At 34.6% G+C, this 20,886-nt stretch overlaps 1 protein-coding gene across 1 annotated transcript in view; it reads left to right on the forward strand.

Moving 5' to 3' along the window:
- ARL6 (ARF like GTPase 6) overlaps positions 1–13,920 on the forward strand; it is a 39,536-nt gene extending 25,616 nt beyond the window's left edge. Inside the window, exons 6-8 of the mRNA XM_005908348.3 lie at positions 2,045–2,174; positions 6,008–6,063; positions 11,233–13,920. Coding sequence (XP_005908410.1) covers positions 2,045–2,174; positions 6,008–6,063; positions 11,233–11,258 — 212 coding nt within the window. The 3' untranslated portion in view covers positions 11,259–13,920. The remainder of the gene's footprint in view (positions 1–2,044; positions 2,175–6,007; positions 6,064–11,232) is intronic.
- The last annotated feature ends 6,966 nt before the right edge of the window (positions 13,921–20,886 follow it).

The raw sequence follows: 20,886 nt of genomic DNA on the forward strand, positions 1-20,886 counted from the left end.
TTAGTAAATATCTATTAAATTGATCTAACTGTGTGGATCACAATAAACTGTGGAAAATTCTGAAAGAGATGGGAATACCAGACCACCTGACCTCCCTCTTGAGAAACCTATATGCAGGTCAGGAAGCAACACTTAGAACTGGACATGGAACAACAGACTGGTTCCAAATAGGAAAAGGAGTACGTCAAGGCTGTATATTGTCACTCTGCTTATTTAACTTATATGCAGAGTACATCATGAGAAACGCTGGGCTGGAAGAAGCACAAGCTGGAATCAAGATTGCCGGGAGAAGTGTCAATAACCTCAGATATCCAGATGACACCACCCTTATAGCAGAAAGTCAAAAGGAGCTAAAAAGCCTCCTGATGAAAGTGAAAGAGGAGAGTGAAAAACTTGGCTTAAAGCTCAACATTCAGAAAACTAAGATCATGGCATCTGGTCCCATCACTTCATAGGAAATAGATGGGGAAACAGTGTCAGACTTTATTTTTTGGGCTCCAAAATCACTGCAGATGGTGACTGCAGCCATGAAATTAAAAGACGCTTACTCCTTGGAAGGAAAGTTATGACCAACCTAGATAGCATATTCAAAAGCAGAGACATTACTTTGCCAACAAAGGTCCGTTAGTCAAGGCTACGGTTTTTCCAGTGGTCATGTGTGGATGTGAGATTTGGACTGTGAAGAAAGCTGAGTGCCAAAGAATTGATGCTTTTGAACTGTGGTGTTGGAGAAGACTCTTGAGAGTCCCTTGGACTGTAAGAAAGTCCAACCAGTCCATTCTAAAGGACATCAGTCCTGGGTGTTCATTGGAAGCACTGATGCTGAAGCGGAAACTCCAGTACTCTGGCCACCTCATGAGAAGAGTTGACTCATTGGAAAAGACCCTGATGCTGGGAGGGATTGAGGGCAGGAGGAGAAGAGGACGACAGAGGATGAGATGGCTGGATGGCATCACCGACTCAATGGATATGAGTTTTGGTAAACTCCAGGAGTTGGTGATGGACAGGGAGGCCTGGCGTGCTGTTCATGGGGTCGCAAAGAGTCAGACACTACTGAGCTACTGAACTGAATGTGTCTTTTAAGGCTACTGTTTCCTCATTGACTTTTTATGTGAATGATCTGTCCATTGATGGAAGGGGGAAGTTAAAGACCCCTTACTATTATTGTGTTGCTGTCAATTTCTACATCTGTTAATATTTGCCTTATATATTTAACCTCGCCTATGTTGGGTACATACATATTTACAACTGTCTTTTTCTGCTTGAATTGATCCCATGAACACTGTCCTTTAATGTCCTTCTTTGCCTCTTTTTATAGTTTTGTTTTAAAGTCTCTTTTGTCTGATATATACATTGCTGCCCCACCATTTTTTTCATTCCATTTGCATGAAATATCTTTTTCTATCCTCTCACTTTCGGTTTGTTACTTTGTATTTGAAGTGAATCTCTTATAGGCAAACTATGTATCCGTCTTTTTAAAAAAATCCATTCAGCCACCCTATGTCTTTTGACTAGTCCATTTACATTCTTATCCTCCTTCTATAATATTTCTGTTTGAAGTTTTCTTCCTTTGTGTTGACAGTAAAAATGAAACAAAATGTTTGACTCTTTGCTAGGTGCTGTTCAGTAACTGTTTAATGAGCCCGCCACTCCCACCCTCATCCATCTTTGGTTTACAGTTCCAACAAGAGGGCAGATAATCTTACTTCCCTTGTAGCTCAGCTGGTAAATACTCCACGTGCAATGAGGGAAACCTGGGCTCAATCCCTGGGTTGGGAAGATACCCTGGAGAAGGGAAGGGCTATCTACTCCAGTATTCTGGCCTGTGGAATTCCACGGACTGCACAGATAACCTTAGGAAGAAGTGTATTTTAAATTCTATTATCACTTAAATATATGCTTGACAGTATATGCCTTTAAATGTTTATGTATGTGTGATATGGGAAGAAGTGATTGGAAGACAATTTTAGTGGATTTCAGTTTTAAGGATTTTGGAGAAGATAAAAAGCTAGAAGTGTGATGATAGTCTTATTTTCTCTTTTAGACATTAAGCACCGTCGAATACCAATCTTATTCTTTGCAAACAAAATGGATCTTAGAGATGCATTGACATCTGTAAAAGTATCTCAGTTGCTGTGTTTAGAGGACATCAAAGATAAACCATGGCATATTTGGTAAAGTCTTTTATTTACATTTCATTTTATCATTCTGAAAAAATCTCCAACTTCAGGGTTTTTTTTACAAGCTCACTATATAAGTGACTTAACATGGTAGGATGAAAGGTAAAGATTTTATGTTTTATAAAATTGTAGTGTTGCAGGTATTCAGTAATATATTATTGTTAAAACCTTTTCAAATCTTTTCAGGGATAGAAAAACTAAAACAACTCTTTAAAAGAATTAACCAATCTGCTTACTTACCCAGCTTCAACCACACTAATTTCTTTCTGCACATTGAATCAACCAACCACAGTTGCGTCTCAAGGCATTTGCACTTTCCCTTTGTCTGAATCATTCTTTAAAACAATTTTCCTGCTTACTATTGTACTTTCTTTAAGAAAGAGACCTCTCTTGATAATTCTCTGAAATATCACTATACATTACCCCCATCTCTTGTGTTTTTTTTCCTTACTTTGCTTTATTTGTCTATTGCCATATGACCTCTTCTTTTTTTTCTTTTCTCTTGTATAGTCTGTCTTCCTAAACTAGACCATTAGTACCATGAGACCTGGGATTTCATCGATTTTTTTCACTCTAACTCCCAGAATAGTAACAGTGCCTGTTTAGTAGGTACCTACTCATAGGTACTTAGGAGATATACACAATAAATACATGTTGATATGAATAAACAGAATATAAAAATCTCTTATTTGGACATACTGTAAAACTGAACTCTTAAATAATTAGAGTCTGATATTATTATACATTTTTTTTGGAAAGCAGTTTCTTACTAATATCTTTAATTCCAGTATGTTTTTCTGCCAAAATATTCTGATGAGGATAACCAGAAGTTACATATTAGATAGTATTTTAATGCCTACTGCTACCTTATGTTACCCTATGAGGGTTTCCCTCATAGCTCAGTTGGTAAAGAATCTGCCTGCAGTGCAGAAGACCCGGGTTCGAGTCCTGGGTCGGAAAGATCCCCTGGAGAAGGAAATGGCAACCCACTCCAGTATTCTTGCCTGGAGAATCCCATGGGCAGAGGAGCCTGGCAGGCTACAGTCCATGGGGTCACAAGAGTCGGACATGACTTAGTGACTACACCACCACCTTATGTTACATTAAGCTTCCCTCTGTTCACCCCTGCCCTCACCTCTCCCTGGCCCCCAAACTTCTCTATAGAGAAAGGCTGAACACAGAGGCAAAGAAATCTAGGAAAGAAGGAAGTGATAGAACTCAGAGGAAAACTTTAAGAGCTAACCATGGTGCTGAAAGAGTAATACTATAGCACTTGAGAAATCCTTTGAAATTTTTCAGTACCTAAGGCCACATATCATGAGTAAAACCCTCCTTACTTTGGAAATCAGAGGAAAAGTCAGTGTTTACTAAATTATTCTTGAGTTGGAATTTGAGGTTCTGTGGTATTTTGTTGGTAAAGAAAGGAGGGAGTTGGTGTAGAGAACTATCTTAAGGTAGAACCTTTCTAGTTTTGTAAATCATGCTTAAAATGATAATATCTAAAGTAGAATAATTTAATTTTTGCCCTAAGTGTGCTGACTACATTAATGGAAAGTACAACATTCAAAATACAGGTCAATTTTAATTAGTAAAAGATATAGTTTTCCTATTAATTTTGAAGTAGAAATTAATTTTGCAAATGGAAAATGTCTTTCTCCTTAATAATTAGCTATTGAATTCTATTAGGTTTATTTATTTGTGACACCTTAACTTATTTTAGTAAGAGAAAAAAATAGCTGATGTTATAAGGATATGGACAGAGCATATTGCCAGTTTCTTCATTTTCTGTACATCTTGTAGAAGAATGTTAAGTTTTTCTTTTAAGTTTGTCTAAAATTTTGACTTCTTAATTCAAACTGGACATCTAAGTTCCAATTAGTGTTTCACTTGTTAAGGTTTTTATTTGAACTAAAAATAAATTTCTCCTTTAATTTTGAAGAAAAAAAGTAATGCTGAGTGGTGCAGAGATAAAATATTGCATCTCTCTTGCCTTAGGTACAAATAAATTTGGGTAGTAAAGGAGAGATTATAGAGAAGTATAGTCTGGACTTTTTTTTTTGGTTAATTTTTGACCATTTTACTAAACATATAATCAACTCTGATTTTCAAGTCTGATTCTGTTTTAATTCTTCCCATGTATTCTTTGACTAAGTCCCTAGAGTGATATATGTTTGCTTTTGCATTTTTACTATCTTGAGAGGGAGACAGATAATAAAAACATCAGTTGGGAGGGTGAAAAAAAAAGTAGAATAGTAAGAGAAAGAATAATGAATGTGGTCTCCCTCTGAGATATAATTGAAGTCAAGAAGCAATTCACACAAAGGTTTGGAGGAATAACTTTTCCAGATAGAGAGGCCAGTAAGTGAAAAGGCTCTTGGATGAGAATGTGCCTGATGTTGTCTGGAAACAGCAAGAAGTCCTTGCTGGCTGGAACAGAGAGGTAGGGGGAAATTGTAGATGAGGCCCCTGAGAAATAACCAGGGGCTGTGTCACATAGTGCCTTGCAGAAAATGGTGAAGACTCTGGCTTTTATTCCAGTTATGAGTCTTATAATTTATTTGAAAGGAAAGGTAGAATTTAAATATTTGGGAATTATTAGGAAAAGTGCAAGATTTAAGGGTTTCTTCATGGCACTGTTCTCTTATGTGGTACTAGAAGTTTGTGATAAAAGTCAATATGTTGATCATTCTTGGTATAAGTATTTCAGTTAGTGATGTTTTGCTGTTAATAAAGGTAATCCATAGTTTGCTTTGAATATCTTGCTTGCATATCTCATGATATTTGTTTCTGCCTTCCTATTTTAAAATAATTCTGTAAGTCATGTTCTTGGTCCAATAAATAATTCCTTGAAAGTAATTTCTCTTTTTATTAGAATCAAATTAATTGTTTTAAGATAATTTAGTACATTTTAAAATCATGCTTCAGCATACTAAAAGCAATCTTAATCATACAGAAAATCTAATTATGTATACTAATTGTTATTAGATAATTATATCAGTAACATGAGAAACTGTCAGAGTCTTAGAAAAAGATTATTTCATACTCAAAAAATCCTCTACATTTTATTGTTTTAGTTTATATAATTTAATTTTTATTATTTATAAAATAATGTCACAAGGATTTAGGCTTACTTACTTTCAAGAATGGAACAACAATGAAAAGACTGTATTCAATGTTTTATATGCATATCTCAAATATTTAATTCTTATAATAATCACATGAGGCCAGTGGTAATATTCCCCCATTTTACAGAAGCAAAAACTGAAGGCCAAAGAGTTAAACAACCTATTGAGGTTTGTAAAACCAAGAAATATAAAACTATGATTGACTTCTACTGGGATTTTTTTATTTTACCAGTTTACCAGAGTTACAGATTTATGCCTTTTAGATATCAATTTTCATTTCAAATAAAGTCACTCCATCCTATGGCTAAATTACAACCCAAGTAAAGTATTTCTAATAAATAAATGCTATTGAATCATTGGGGCTGGTAGGGGAAAGTAGGATGGTGTGCTCTATAATCCCACTACTGAGAGAATAACTCAAAGTATATGTTTTGTTAATGCCAGTCCAAGTAATAGTCCTAAAATAGTAAGATTTTAATGATATATTTTTACAAATGTCTATGTAAATTAATAAACAGTTTTCTCATGTCTTGATCCTAAGCACTCAGACTTTTATATCCTATGTATATTCAGTTTCAGTACTTAACCAGTTTTGCTCAGATATGTTATTAAATATATTAATTTGCCATATGGCAAAATTGTAATTATTTATTCTTACAGTTTTTTGATGAAATGTGTATTTTTCTGTTGGTTTTATTTCAGTGCTAGTGATGCCATAAAAGGAGAAGGATTGCAAGAAGGTGTAGACTGGCTTCAAGGTACATCATAAAAAACTGCATCTTCAGCCTTTATTTTCTTTCCGGTCACATTTTCTGTCCTTTTTTACATTTTATTTTTATTATATCACTGCCTTTTTCCCTCTTGTTTCCATCTATTTCTGCTATCAGAAAATACAATACAGTAAGTATCCAATACCTTGCTCCATTTACTTCAATTACATTTTTATAAAGGATTTATTTAAATAAAAACTACTTATATCAATATACATGACAACTCTAGAATATAATTTTAATTTATAGCAATAAGTTTCTGTCAGATCTAGTAATAGAAGCACATTTGAATTTTGGGGTAAATTTTAGACCTGCTGTCAATAAAAATCTTTGTGGCATGTGTCTTTCAAGAGTCATGCTGTACTCCACATATAGCTCCATTTATACATGGCATGTTTCTACAAATTTTAGTACTCATATTTAGTACTTTATATACTGGTATTCTATTAGTGTTTCTATATATCACAGTTCTATATGTTATTCATCAAAATAGCTATCACAGTACAAGCTTACTATACCAGGGATTAAATTAAGATCTATCATTTTCCCTAAGGTTACATTGTCCACAAGACACAGGAAAGGCTTGAAGCACAGTGACCCACACAGAGAAATAAAACGTGAATGTGCATGAAACCAAGTTCTATAAGTCCTTCTTCTTATAGGACCCTGAAGGTCAGGCAAAAAAATTTCCATTTTTGAGCAGGACAGTGGATGAGTTCTTTTAGGAACCTCCCTGCCCTGAATAAGGGTGAATAATGAGATTAACTTGTTAATCCATGAGCTGTGGTCTTGTGGCTATAAATTTAATTTCTTCTACACATTCTTTTTATTCGAGCTATATGTGATTTTTTTTTCTCTACTGTATGTCATGGTGGATTTTAAGAGTAGCCTACTTACATACATAGAGACATAATATTTCTTTAGTTCAAAGTACTATAAATGTATATCTAATAAATATTTGTGTTATTAGTAAAATGTGTTCTAGTTAACTGCACAGACTGCTGTATTTTGGTTTCCCTCTTTTGTGTTTATATAGTCATCATGCCATTTACCATTACACTGCAAAGAACCTTCTAGTTACGTTTTACAATTAAGTGAAACTTGACTGAGAACCTCTAAAAGTTCTCAGAATCACTAGTGGGATTTTTCTTTGAACACAACAATTTAGTTTTTCAGACTGTGTAAAGAAGTGATCAAAGTGACCATTTTATGGGACTGATTCCACATAAATAGATTACAAAGGAACATTCTAAAGAAGACACTAGAAACATATTGTCAACCTTTATTTCTTATTTTAAGTACTTATTATTGCTCACAGCAGAGATATAGTGTGAATGGAAACCCATAATAAAAAATACAAAGCACAGTACTTAATTGAAAATAAGTGATGGTCATCTGGATTTTAAATTGTACATCTTTTTATTTTGTCTGTAACAATAAGGCCACTAGGTGTCAGGAGTGATCCAACATCACAATGCCACTTGCCAACTCTAATTTTTGTCATTGACTTTTCTGATCCATTATCTTTGTATCTTAACTCCCAAATCTCTATAAGAAGGATACATTATTGAAAAAAAAAGTTGTGCCCTTGTGTCGCCATATTATTTTATGTAAACTTTACAATTCTCTGCAAGGTAAGTAGTAGTATCCCCATTTTATGTGGGCAGCATGATGTAGAAGTAAAAAACACGTGGACTTCTGAGTCTGTCAGATATATTCCCACTACTTGTTAATTATTAACTAATGTCTTTATATTATACAGATAATTTTCCTCATCTTTAAAATTAAAAAATAAAATATCTAAAATTGCCATATAAATTAAATGAAATGCTCTCTATTAAAGTGCCTAGCTTAAGAAAGCACTCAAAAAATGTTCAGTTTACCTATCCTTTTATGTAACTTCTCTGTTTAACAGAAGAGGAAACTTAGTATGCAGATTTAAAACTATATCAGTTTGGTTTTGAGTAGGAGATCCTTTGTTCATAATTTCTATGTTATAGTAAATAGTTTATATTTTTGATGCTCCTGTCTTTGGATTTGAAAACAGGTGAAAACCTACCTTGCAAAATAAGTAGCAGTAAATTTAGGAGACTAGTCTGTGCCTCTTCTTGCTAACTTACTATCAAGAAGTTTTTCTGTAAATCTTTGAAAGATGTTCTGAACTTAAATCTCTTCATTTTCCTTGCAAAATTCTGAAATTTCCGAACATCATAAACAGGAAGGCCCTGGTTCATTTTGGATCAATTTAATTTTATTATTTTAAATTTAAGGTTGAAAAACTGAGAATAAAGTATTAAATGACACATTTTGTGCCCTGATTCTATTCTCTTTTGGAGGGATTGTCAATTACGGCCCAAAGACAAGAATCCATAAGTAGACTATTAAGTATTTTTTAAAACCACCAGAGAATATATAGAAACTATCACAGAAGTGTAAGTTGTTTTCTAGCTCCGAAACTTAAATATTTATGAGAAAACAAAACATCGTCCCACATGACTCATGAAACTTATTCACTGAGTCACTTTATCTTATGGGAAAAGTTTATAATGCTTCCAGTTTTTATATAAGAATTTTATAAACTAGGAACATTCCATTGAAAAGCCAAGGATTGGACACACACTTAGTTTCATCCCCTCTTCAAATCTCACTAAGAGTGAAGAGACTGAGGACAAAAAGAATAGGAGTGACAAAAATGGTAACCAGATTTTGAAGCCAAATATGTGATGAATGTTGAATAACTTAACAGACTTGAAAGAGTGAAATTCTAAGCTAGCACTGGAAAAAGCTGGAAACCATCCTAATTTACATTGCAGATCTCTTCAAAGGCTCAGGAATTGATGGAAATTAGAAATAAAGACGAGGTGAGACCGAAAGGAAATGCACAGATATACATCCGTGCCCGAGAAGAAGATTGAAGGTTCATTCTTTGCAGAGAGTCGCATAGTATCTCTGGAGTGGAGAGCAGTGAGCACAACTGTGTGTTGGAATGCTAAACTGAAAATGAGGAGTAAATGAAAGTTTCATATTGAAGATTATAACCATGTTCTGCTTTCTCCTGATTCTCCTAGAAGACACTGGCAATAGGTAGAAGATAGAAGCCAGCTTTGAGGAGTCAGACCAGCTAAGAGAAAAGATCTAAAGGTGTTAAACATTAGAAATTCTCAAGGAAATGGCCTAGCTATACACTAGGATGAAGATTACTTTTGACAAGCCTCACACATGTAACGAAATTCCAGTCAACTTTATAGTGTTCACTTATACATATGAGAAGATAGCAAAGTATTGCCAAGTATTTGAAGACAAAACATTACGAATTATGGAGAAAAAGAAAAAGTTTAGAAAAAGACTATTTAGGGAGAATGTTTCAAAACGCTATTCAAAACGCTATTCGAGAATGTTTCAAAACGCTATTGAAGACAAAACATTACGAATTATGGAGAAAAAGAAAAAGTTTAGAAAAAGACTATTTAGGGAGAATGTTTCAAAACGCTATTCAAAACGCTAAAGGTAGCCTCAAAGAGATAAAAGAATGTATTACTTTCATGAATATGACAAGAATACTAATTGAAAAAGAATATGAATTCTTGGAAAATAATAATAGAATAGTAGAAATGGTTGGATGACATCACCAACTCAATGGACATGAGTTTGAGCAAGTTCTAGGAGATGGTGAAGGACAGGGAAACCTGGCATGCTGCAGTCCATGGGGTCGCAAAACGTCAACACGACTGAGCAACTGAACAACAAGTAGAAATGGAAAACTCAATCAAAAGAAGATAAAATAGAGACATTCTCTAAGAAAGTATGAAAAAGACAATGGGGGGAGAAAAGATAAAGTAAGGAGTCATTTATGAGGCCCAAAATCCTAGTAAGAATTTCTGAAAGAGAACAGAGAAAATAGTGGAAAGTCATCAAATCATAAAACATTATTTTCCAGAACTGAATGATGAGTTTTTAGTTATAACACCCCTTTAGAGCCCAAGGCGGTGAATGAAAATATTCCCACGCCAAAGTGCATCATTAAAATCGACACTGAAGATGGTGGAAAATTCACCATATTTCCTGAGAAGAAAATAAGAGATATCATTGGCAGATTTCCTTAGATAAGAAAACAAAGTAGCATCAGACTTCTCACCAGCAACACTTGGAAGCAGTGCTTGGAAAAATCTAGGGAGAAAATAATATTCTCAGGCAGTATCAGTGTATTGTAACTGTAGAGAATTAAGACATCTTCAGCCATGTAAAGTCTCAAGAGTTCACTTTCTATACAGTTTACTAATACTAAAGTAGCCACAGAGGTATACTTGTCAAAAACAAAGGAATAAAGCAAGAAGAAAAAATAAGGTACCATGAAATAAGGGAAATCTGCACAAGAAAGTTGTGAAGGAACCCCTAGGATGATAATAAGAGATCCTAGAGTAATAGTGAAAGATCTCATATGAAAATACGTGGACGAGCATGGAGAACAGCTGGGTCAGATTAAAGAGTCTGCACAAGACTATGATGGAGAGTTCTTCAAGAAGGTGAAGATTGACCAGTTTTATGCCTCATACTAGTAAAGCCTGAAACAGTGTGAGAGTAGTGGATTGAAGTATAATGTTAGTTACATTAAAAAAAAGGCAGGGTTGGGGATGAAAAGCAATTATTCACTGCAGGGAAAGCAAAATATAGTAGAAGAAAGGAAAAAACTGAAGTTTATCCCTTGTCCCAGCAGTGAGTAGCATTCACATAAAACATTACTGTTTTAGGAAAATGGGAGTATTGGGAGCATCATGAGGGTGGCAGAAGATGGTGTACAAATGTGTGAGAACTGAAGCCCTATGTGACATTGCGTTCAAGAAGTAATGAGAAAAGCGTATTATTTAGAGATACAGAGGTAATCACCTAAAAAGGAGTTGGAAGTAGTTGCCTGTGAAGGGAGAAAGAAGGGATGAGGCAAGGGACTGAATTTTTAATATAAGCCTCGTAGAACTAGTTGACTAATTGGGTGCATGTACAGTGATAAAAAGAAAAACTATAATACGAATTGTGCTTTTAAAAAAAAGCAGTTGTATGCATGGGTTTCTACCTATTGTTATAGATTTGTCTTTGATTACTTTAGAAAGTAGATTTTGCCCTGTAGAGACTAATAATTTTTTGTTTGGTTTTTGTTATCAGATCAGATCCAGTCTGTGAAGACATGAAAAAATAGTATTTGGAAACTTCAACAGTTTTCAGTTGAAGAAATATATATTAAGGCAAACTGAATACTTTACATTTTTTAAAGGTGTCTTTACATGTAAGAATACTTTATAATCTTCTACTTGCATTTATGGACTCTTAATGAGGTTTTTAAGAAGAATGGACTTCAGGTATGCTAATCTGGCCATTAATTATATCAAAACTAAATCTTCCCTCCAAAGAGTTCCCTCCCTAGATTTATCAACTTCTTGGTAAAGGTCTACATTTGATTGTAATTAGAATGTTTATAAAGTCAGAGTTATCTCAGTACCCCATCATGATTAATGATATCTTTAATGCATTTTATTTTTTAATTGTCAAAAAATATAGTTTATGATATGACTTTGTGGTATGATGTGCTTGTGAAAAAGAACTTTAAATATTTATAAGGGTTCCTGGGTAAATTAATATATATTAAAGCTTTACTATATGTCACCATCAACATAACCTAAAATGTAACGTACCAACTAGTGTGCTTTGTATGCCAAAAAAGAATAATGCTGTGTTAACATGGCATTTGGTGTTTTACTGTCAAACATTTGCAAATTATCTGAGACCAAGTTAAACAGAATTCATTTATTCAGTGAATACATATGAAATATCTCTGTATCTATACTAGTTTGGCATTGTCCTAGGCAATGGTGATAATAAGGTAAATAAAACATGTTGCTTATCCTCAGAGAACTTAAAAGATAATGAGGGAAAATTTGAGCATCTTTTCTTACATAGTGTCTAATTTATTTCATTGGCTGAATGAAAATATTGCATTTTAAGATTAATTATTACAGTTGATTTTTTTCTTTCTTCCTTTAAATTGCGTCCAGTTTACTGTGGTACTTTGTTAAAATAGACTGTGATTCATCAACTATGATTTTCTTGTGCATGAACTGCTGCAAAAATGTTCTTTAGAATTTTAAACATACTTCTGCCACCTACTGTTTGCAAATTGTGTTGCTTCTCACAACTTAGAGACTACTTGAAATTGTAAACACTAAATAGAAGCCTTTGTTTTTAATCAATCACTGGGGAACTGTGGATAAAGCAGTATTGTAAATCCTGAAAAATATACCATATAAAGAAAAACTGTAATATACAGTACATAGCATCTTAAATATCCTTAGCTGTGAAAATGAAAGAAACAGAAGGCAAAAGGTAAGTGAGTAATAAAGGTGTATTACAGTGACTACAGTAGTGGCATGTTTCACAGAGATTTGAATATAATAACTTTAAAACTATAGTAAAAATTCTATAATCCAGTTTCTCTTAGTCCAGAAGTCCCAGTGATTTGAAATTTGGCAAATTGAAAATTACCCAGACTATTCCAGTGATCCAGCATTTTAGCTAGTTTGCCAACTTCTCATAAATGGTTTTGATGAGGATACAAGGTGAGTCTTATTAATCTAGAGTTGCTTTAAATATAAAAAAGATGTGAAGATGAAAACACTGCAATTCAACAAAAAAACTGTTATGCTATAACTATTTTAGGAGGATGGAAAAAGTGGTGGTGTAAGAGAATTCAAATCCTTAAGCTACCATAAGGTAACAATAATAATAGCTGTCATTGTATTTTGAGCAAAATATTATTACACATATGGTATTTTGCATCATATAATCCTGACAATAACCTTATGTAGTAGATTCTAGTGTTTGTTTTATAGACAAGGAAAGGACCTAAAAATGTTATTTGTTTAAGGTCACAGAGCTAGTAAATGGTGGTTCTGGGATTCAGAACAAAACAATCTGTTTAAAATAGATGATTCAAGAGCTAAGAGTAATACTGATTTTAGAAATATAGAGATATCTGCCATAAAAATAGCTAAAAGGATAGAAAAATCTTCTCTGGGGTGGGAGACTAGGATGGGTGTGGAGGAGGTCATAGACAAGGGACTACTGCTTTATTTATTTATTTTTGCTTTTTGTTTTAAGTCTGTTTAACACTTCAAATTTTAAACTGGGCAGAAATGACTATGATAAGAATAATTCTTAAAACTATGTTAATACTGAGCTAATTAGTATTCCACAAACTACAGTAGTTCATACCTATGCAAATATATAGAAGAGGGTACTGACTGTTTGCTTTGTTTCCATAATCTCCAAATCTAGTTTATAAGCATCCATTCATACTCTATTTTCATTTAAAGATTATGTAGAAGCAAGTTGGGCTTTAGTGGTCACAGCATGCCATATAAGTGTATATACACTGAGGGTATTGCATTTGTATTTAACATATTATGCAATTAAAATGTATTTAGGCTAAAGCAATGTTTTTTTATGTTTAGACATCATTGTGTTACAAAAATTAATTCATTATGCTCTACATTTCAATGACACCTCATAAAATGTTGAAAAGTTAGCCTATTGTATATTTTGCATTTAAATGTTTATACTGTGGCCCTATTCAGCCTATGCCTTATAAATCACAAAAGAGCCGAGTTGTGTATATTTTTCATTTGTAGGTTGTCTGCTAAAAATTATGAATTATCTTCTGATTATTTATTTTTTTCCTTTGAAATTTTCAGCCCACCATGTTGTAATTTCTATAAATATATGCAGTTACCTTTGAGAAAACTTAAGGCAAATACATCCTGCATGTAACTCTGGTACATTAAAATACTGTGCATTTTAACTGACTTGGTGCATATTTTCTGCTTTCTGATTATTCCTTCTTTGTTGTTGTTTAGTCGCTAAGTGGTGCCTGACCCTTTTCGACCCCATGGACTGCAGCATGCCAGGCTTCCCTGTCCTTCATTGTCTCCTGAAATTTGCTCAAACTCATGTCCTTTGAGTCGGAGATGGCCATCTAACTGTCTCATCCTCTGCCGCCCCCTTCTTTTCTCGCCCTCAGTTTTTCCTAGCATCGGGTTCTTTTCTAATGAGTCAGCTCCTCGCATCAGGTGGTCAAAGTATTGGAGCTTCATATCTTCAGCATCAGTCCTTCCAATGAATATTCAGGGTTGATTTCCTTTAGGATTGACTGGTTTGATCTTACTGTCCAAAGGACTCTCAGGTGTCTTCTCCAACACCACAGTTTGAAAGCAGTGATTCTTCAATGTTTAGCCTTCTTTATGGTCCACCTCTCACATCCATACAGGACTACAGGGAAACCCATAGTTTGACTCTACGGACCGACAAGCAAAGTAGTCTCTGCTTTTCAATATGCTGTCTAGGTTTATCACAGTTTTTCTTCCAAAGAGCAAGTGTCTTTTAATTTCATTCTTTCTCTTAGTTAAAAACTAAACCAAATATTAAATGTTCACTTAAGTGGATGTTCAAATAGATTTGTTCATTTCTATGACTGGCAGGAAATACTTTGAGAAATGATTATTGTGTTTGATTAAATGTTTCAGGTAACTTAGTTATATACATTGTATGGTGAATCTTTCTCATTAAGGATGTTCCTTCTGGGGTTTTCAAGGAATTGTCTCAGGACCATTACTGACTCTTGCATTTGATCATTCGATTTTAATGCCACACATGGCTGCTTCATGGACACATAGTATTAAGCTTTTTTTCTGGTGATTTGGAATAAACCAAAAAGAACAAATTAAATTCTTCTCCAAATTTCAATTCAGCATGTGATGCTAGAAGTCATAGAGGAACAGTAGGTACTTTGAAAATAAAATTTGGTTAGAAATATAGTAGTAATAATAAACTTTTTTATGTTTTTTTATATTTTATTGTGTGCCAGGCACTAAGCACTTTACATATACATATTAATTCATATTTAATCCTAGTAACAACTCTGTAAGATAAATGCATTTACTTCTATTATGTAGATCACAGATGAACAAACTACTGTTCTATTTTTGTATGGCCCTTGAGCTAATAATGGTTTTACATATTTTTTAAATGTAAATTTTACACTTACATTTTTAAAGAGTTTTTTATTTAAGGAGCAACATATTTTTTATTTAAGAAGCAAAATTTTATGTTTTTGTGACCCATAAAACATAAAATTATTTACTGTCTGGGGCTTTATGCAAAGCCCCAGACAGTAAATAATTTTATGTTTTTTTTGCCGACCCCTATTGTAGATGACGAAGGTGAGGCAGAGGAAGTTAAGTAGCTTGCCTGTGATTCCACTGCAAATAAACAGAGGACTCCACATTTTGAGTCTAAACTAAATTGTCCCCGTAATTTGTGTTCTTAATCTCTCAGAAAGCTAAAAATCATTCTAAAGTGAAATGAAGCAACTTAAAATTACTTCTTTTTTAAAAGAATTAGTTTTGGCTGTGCTGGGTGCTGCGCTTGGGCTTTCTCTTGTGGTGGTGTGTGGGCTTCTCACTACAACGGCTTCACTTGTTGCAGAGCATGGGCTGTAGACCTTGCTGGCTTCAGTGATTGTGAGGCTTGTGCTTAGTTGCCCCACGTGTTCTCTGCCTTGGCAAGCATATTCTCAACCACTGGACCACCAGGGAAGTCCTACTTTTTTCTTAAATAATTATACTAAAGGTGAACAATTAGATTCAAATGGCTGAAAAGTAATGCCCTTTTAAATTTTTTAAGTTAATTGTTTGTTGTTTATCAGCCAGCAGATTCTTTACCACTGGACCACCAGAGAAGTCCTGAAAGTGATGCTCTTTGAACCCCTCTGTGGCCCCCCAACCAGTTATATTGATGTCCTGATCCTCTGAAGTCTTTTTTCCTTCCTTTTCTTTAAAAGGGTGGCAAATAGATGGGGCAAATTCTGAAATATCAGGCATGTTAAAGTTGCAAAGTTTAATCACACAGATTATCCCCAAGCATCTGATTTGGACTTCTAGATTTCTCAAGTTTACCAACATTTTGAGGTAAATGATAACTAGTGGAACCTGGCAAGTCCGTGGGGTCACACAGTTGGACAGTACTGAACAACTTTCACTTCATGTATTAAAATATTAATGAGATAGAGTTATGTTTCCAATTAAGGGTAATCATTAATGTTGGAGTTAAAGCCAATTTCACATTTAAGCTCTATTTTCTTAGGCTCATTGTAGTGTGTGTGCATGTGTATGTATCAGAATGCATATCTTAAGGTCATAGGAAGCTCTCAGTTCACTCACAGCAGTGATCATTAACTTTTTCCCCAAGGCTTTCTTGGGCAGGTTTAATATCTTACAGATACGTTATCCTTTCCGTGTTGTAGGTTTGTGTTTTTTTTTTTTTTTTTTTTTTCTTTGTTGTTTTTTGAGCCTGTTAAATGTGATACATCAGCTCTTGCCATTTCTGGAAACTTTTACTGCATTTTTTTAGTTACTGGATTATAAGTATCTTAAATACTGTCCACTCATTCAGTGAGTTTAATTTTTTTCTAGATTCATAAAATATCACTGATCATCCCTTTTTACATTTTTAAACCCTCATACTGTAAATAATTTTATTCATTTATGCATAGGAGGACAAGATTTTTAGAGAATAAATAAAATAGTTTTCAAGACCCTGTGTCAACATGGTGTCTTGTTAATGTTAAAATCTGTTTTTCTAATTTGAAATACATCTTAGCACAGAATTTTGTTTTATATTAATGCTATGTTTGCTCACTAAAACCCTGTGTTTGTCTCTATAATGGTAAGAGGCAATATTTTTCTACTAATCAGACTTTCAAATATAATAAGCAGAGCTATCAATAGTTATCACAAAATTTGTCTGTGTGGGAAGTGGGTATAAACTTAAGAAATAGACTGCAGTTCTTTCTAAAAAGAAATCAGGACAGTTCTGAAGCATCCCCTCCATAGCAAGCAGGCACTAAGTCTTTTTTGTGAATAGGGTTTGCTCTACAGTAGAATAGGATTCAAGGAACAACTATGTCTAAGAAGTCTGCAAGTGTATTTTTTAAGTTATTTTTATTCACTATTTATTGGCTGTGCTGGGTCTTCAGTGTTGCATGCAGGCTCTCTCTAGCTCTCTGGTGCGCGGGCTTCGCATTGTTGGCTTCACTTGTGGAGCATGGACTCTAGAGGGCATGGGCTTCAGTAGTTGTGGTGCATGGTCTTAGTTGCCCTGTGACATGTGGAATCTTCCTGGACCAGGGATTGAACCCATGTCCCCTGCATTGGCAGGCAGATTCTTAGCACTGGACTACAAGGAAGTCTGTATTTCCTATTAATGTAAGAGAATTACTAGCGCCACAAAGAAGACTTTATTTACATTTAAACATTTTCTAGTACTTTGCATTTAACTTAATAGATCCATTAGATTTGTTTAATTATCTGTCTTACGTATCCTACCTTCCAGAAGCAAACTGAGGAAGAGTTTCTACATCCTAAGGTCACTTCCTAAGAAAATGAAAAACCAAAATGCTAAGAGTGTCTTTTTCTAAGGAAACCTTGAAATTATGCAGTTAACTCAAGGTTTTTCTCCATCTCTTTTCCTTTAGCTTTGCTTCAAGTTGTTCTTCAGAAAGCATAAGTTAATATTGATATATATGCATTTATTAAGATAATCCTCTAATCAACTGCAATCAGAAAAAAATAGTGTAACTGCAAGTGTAAACTCTCTAAGTATAAAGGAGGAATCCAAATTCATACCTTCTCTTCCTCCTTACAGAATATTGTATGGTGTTGGAGGTGGCAGTGGTGCCCTGGTTAAAACTTAGATCTGGGCTAACTCTCAGGAATTATTAGAAAAGTTGTTTCATTTTCCTCAAAATTATTCTAGAATTTGACTCAGTACTTATTTTAGAAACGTGTGCATGACCTTGATTTCAAAGGCAACAACTGTGTTTGAATATTTGAGTCTTTATTCTGTAATCCTTTTTTGAGGAAGCTGATGCATTTCATCTTCCCTTTTTTACACTTCCTAGTCACTCTTGTTTTGAATATCTACTCACTAAGATCCTTTTCTCTACTGTTTTCTAAAGTGTTTTCTAAGCAAGTATAGAAGTTTCTAGGGTTCTCTATGAAAAGTCTTAACATATTCTATTTAATTGAATGATATGGCATTGCCATTTTGTTGCCCCAAAGCAGCTGAATGAAAGCTTAGCCTTAACTGAAGGTCACCTGGAAACTTCTAAGTGGCTTAATTCTTTACTAAGTGTCAAAGCAGACACAACCTAGCCTGGCCCAAAGGGACCTATGGTTAAAAATATGGCCACAGTACTTCATAGTTCTTTGCCTCAAACCAAGCCAGTAATCAGAGATGTCTTTTAAGATGTATCACTTCAGACACATTTTATGAGCCATTTCAGATTCTCTCAGACTCACCATCTCATTTTAGCTGCCACTGCTTATAGGCTCTAACCAACTATATGTAGGTGCAGAGGGCCCTATTTTTGTTCCCATGTCCCCACCACTACCATTCTAAAACATATATAGCCCAGTTGGGGAACCATTGACAAGTGGGAGACAGAACTAGTGGATAAATTCTTCCCTTTTTCTATTTTTCCCATTAATCTTGGACTGTCTTGAGACTCACTATATATAGCTTCTGGGATATGTCCTCTGACTCTAACAATTAGTCATATTTAACAGCATCCAGCTCAGTAATATCTCTTTGTATTGCCACTCTCCTAACTGGCTTAATCGTCCTTTCCCATAACTCTACTTCCTAATAAAATAATGTAAAATCTCTTTACTTCAGCACTGCCTTCTGAGGAACCTAGGCTGTATCCAACGATGTTCTCAAATTTTCACCAGTCACCTATGGTAAAATACATGCTGAAGCTTGAGAAGTATTCCTCTAGGACTTTTTTTCTTTTTTTATTTTATACTGGAAGAGAATTGATTAATAATGTTGTATTAGTATCAGGTGTAAAGCAAAGTGATGCAGTTATACAAGTATCTATTCTTTTTCAAATTCTTTCCCCTTTAGGTTATTACAGAATATTGAGCAGAGTTCCCTGTGTAATGATAGGTCCTTTTTGGTTGTCTATTTTAAATATAGCAGTGTATACATGTCAATCCCAAACTCACTAAACCCAAATTTATCCCTCCCCCGCACCCCTCCCCTGTGGTAACCATAAGTGTGTTCTTTAAGTCTGTGAGTCTGTTTCTGTTTTGTATCATTTTTTTTAGATTCTGCATATAACCAATATCATATGATACTCATTTTTCTCTAACTGACTTCACTTAGTATGACAATCTCCAGTTCCATCCATGTTGCTGCAAATGGCATTATTTCTTTTTAATGGCTGAGTAATATCCCAGTATATATATATACAGACTGCATCTTTTTTTTCCTATCTCTCTTTTCAGTCTTTTTTTACTTTCACATTAAACATGGTTCTTGTACATGGTAGAAGAAACGATTTACAAGCCTTCCAATCATTTTTAGTCTAGTGTTCTTTAGGATATATATGAAATATTATGAGTTTCCTTCTCCCCAACCCTCCCTGCTAAAAATCGGTTGCTGTTCTGCATTCACCCTAATATACCATTTGAAAGGAGATAGGCCTAGTTTTGACATCTTTCCAGCCTTCCCCAAGTTTTATCTCCAGACTTCACCCAAATTTTATCTGTCTTCCTTTATTTTTAACTTGATTACTTCTGTTGCTTTCCTTTTAAGTTGGACTACATCTTTATTCAGTCATCTATCAATGGACATGTAGGTTGTTTTCAAAGTCTTGGCTATTGTAAATAGCACTTCAGTTTAATATTGGGGTGCATGTATCCTTTCAAACCATGTTTTTCTCCAGATACTTGCCCAGGAGTGGGATTGCTGAGCCACATGGTAACTCTATTTTTAGTTTTTTAAGAGACCTCCATTCTGTTCTCATAGTGGTTGTACCAATTTACATTCCCACCAACAGGATAAGAGAATTCTCTTTTCTCCATACTTTCTCCAACATTTGTTGTTTGTAGACTTTTTAGTATAGAAATTATTTCTGCCCTCATGAAGTTTTTAAATTTATTTTTATTGGAGTATAATTGCTTTACAATGATGTGTTAGTTGCTACTGTACAGCAAAGTGAATTAGGTATATGTATACCTATATCCCCTATTTTTTGGATTCTTCCCGTTTAGGTTACTACAGAGCATTGAGTAGAATTCCCTGTGCTATACAGTAGGTTCTCATTAGTTATCTGTTTTATACATAGTAGTGTATATATGTTATCCCATTCTCCCAATTCATCCCACCCACCCCCACACCCCTAGTATCCATGCATACATTCTCTACACCTATGTTTCTATTTCTGCTTTGCAGGGAAGTTCATTGGTATCATTTTTCAGGATTCCACATATAAGCAATATTATATGATGTTTATTCTCTTTCTTGTTCACTGCATTCTGTATGACAGTCTCTAGGTCCATCCACATCTCTGTAAATAAGTGCAAGGAATTTATTTGCACCCTGCATGGCATATATTGTGTCCACATTTCTTGAATGGATGGCTATGTAAGCCAATGTGCTGTGTTCAGTCACTCAGTTGTATCCGACTCTTTGCAACCACATGAACTGTAGCCCACCAGACTTCTCTGTCCATGGAATTTTCCAGGCAAGAATACTAGAATGGGTTGCCATGCCCTCCTCTAGGGGATCTTCCTGACCCGAGGATCAAACCTGCGTCTCCTGCATTGGCAGATGAATTCTTTACCTCTGTGCCACCTGGGAAGCCTCACGTAAGCCAACATTATACGTAATTTTTGTCTTGGTCCACAGATTTTGGGAGCATAT

This window comes from Bos mutus, chromosome 1, assembly GCF_027580195.1.
Source record: "Bos mutus isolate GX-2022 chromosome 1, NWIPB_WYAK_1.1, whole genome shotgun sequence".
Classification (NCBI taxonomy): Eukaryota; Metazoa; Chordata; class Mammalia; order Artiodactyla; family Bovidae; genus Bos; species Bos mutus.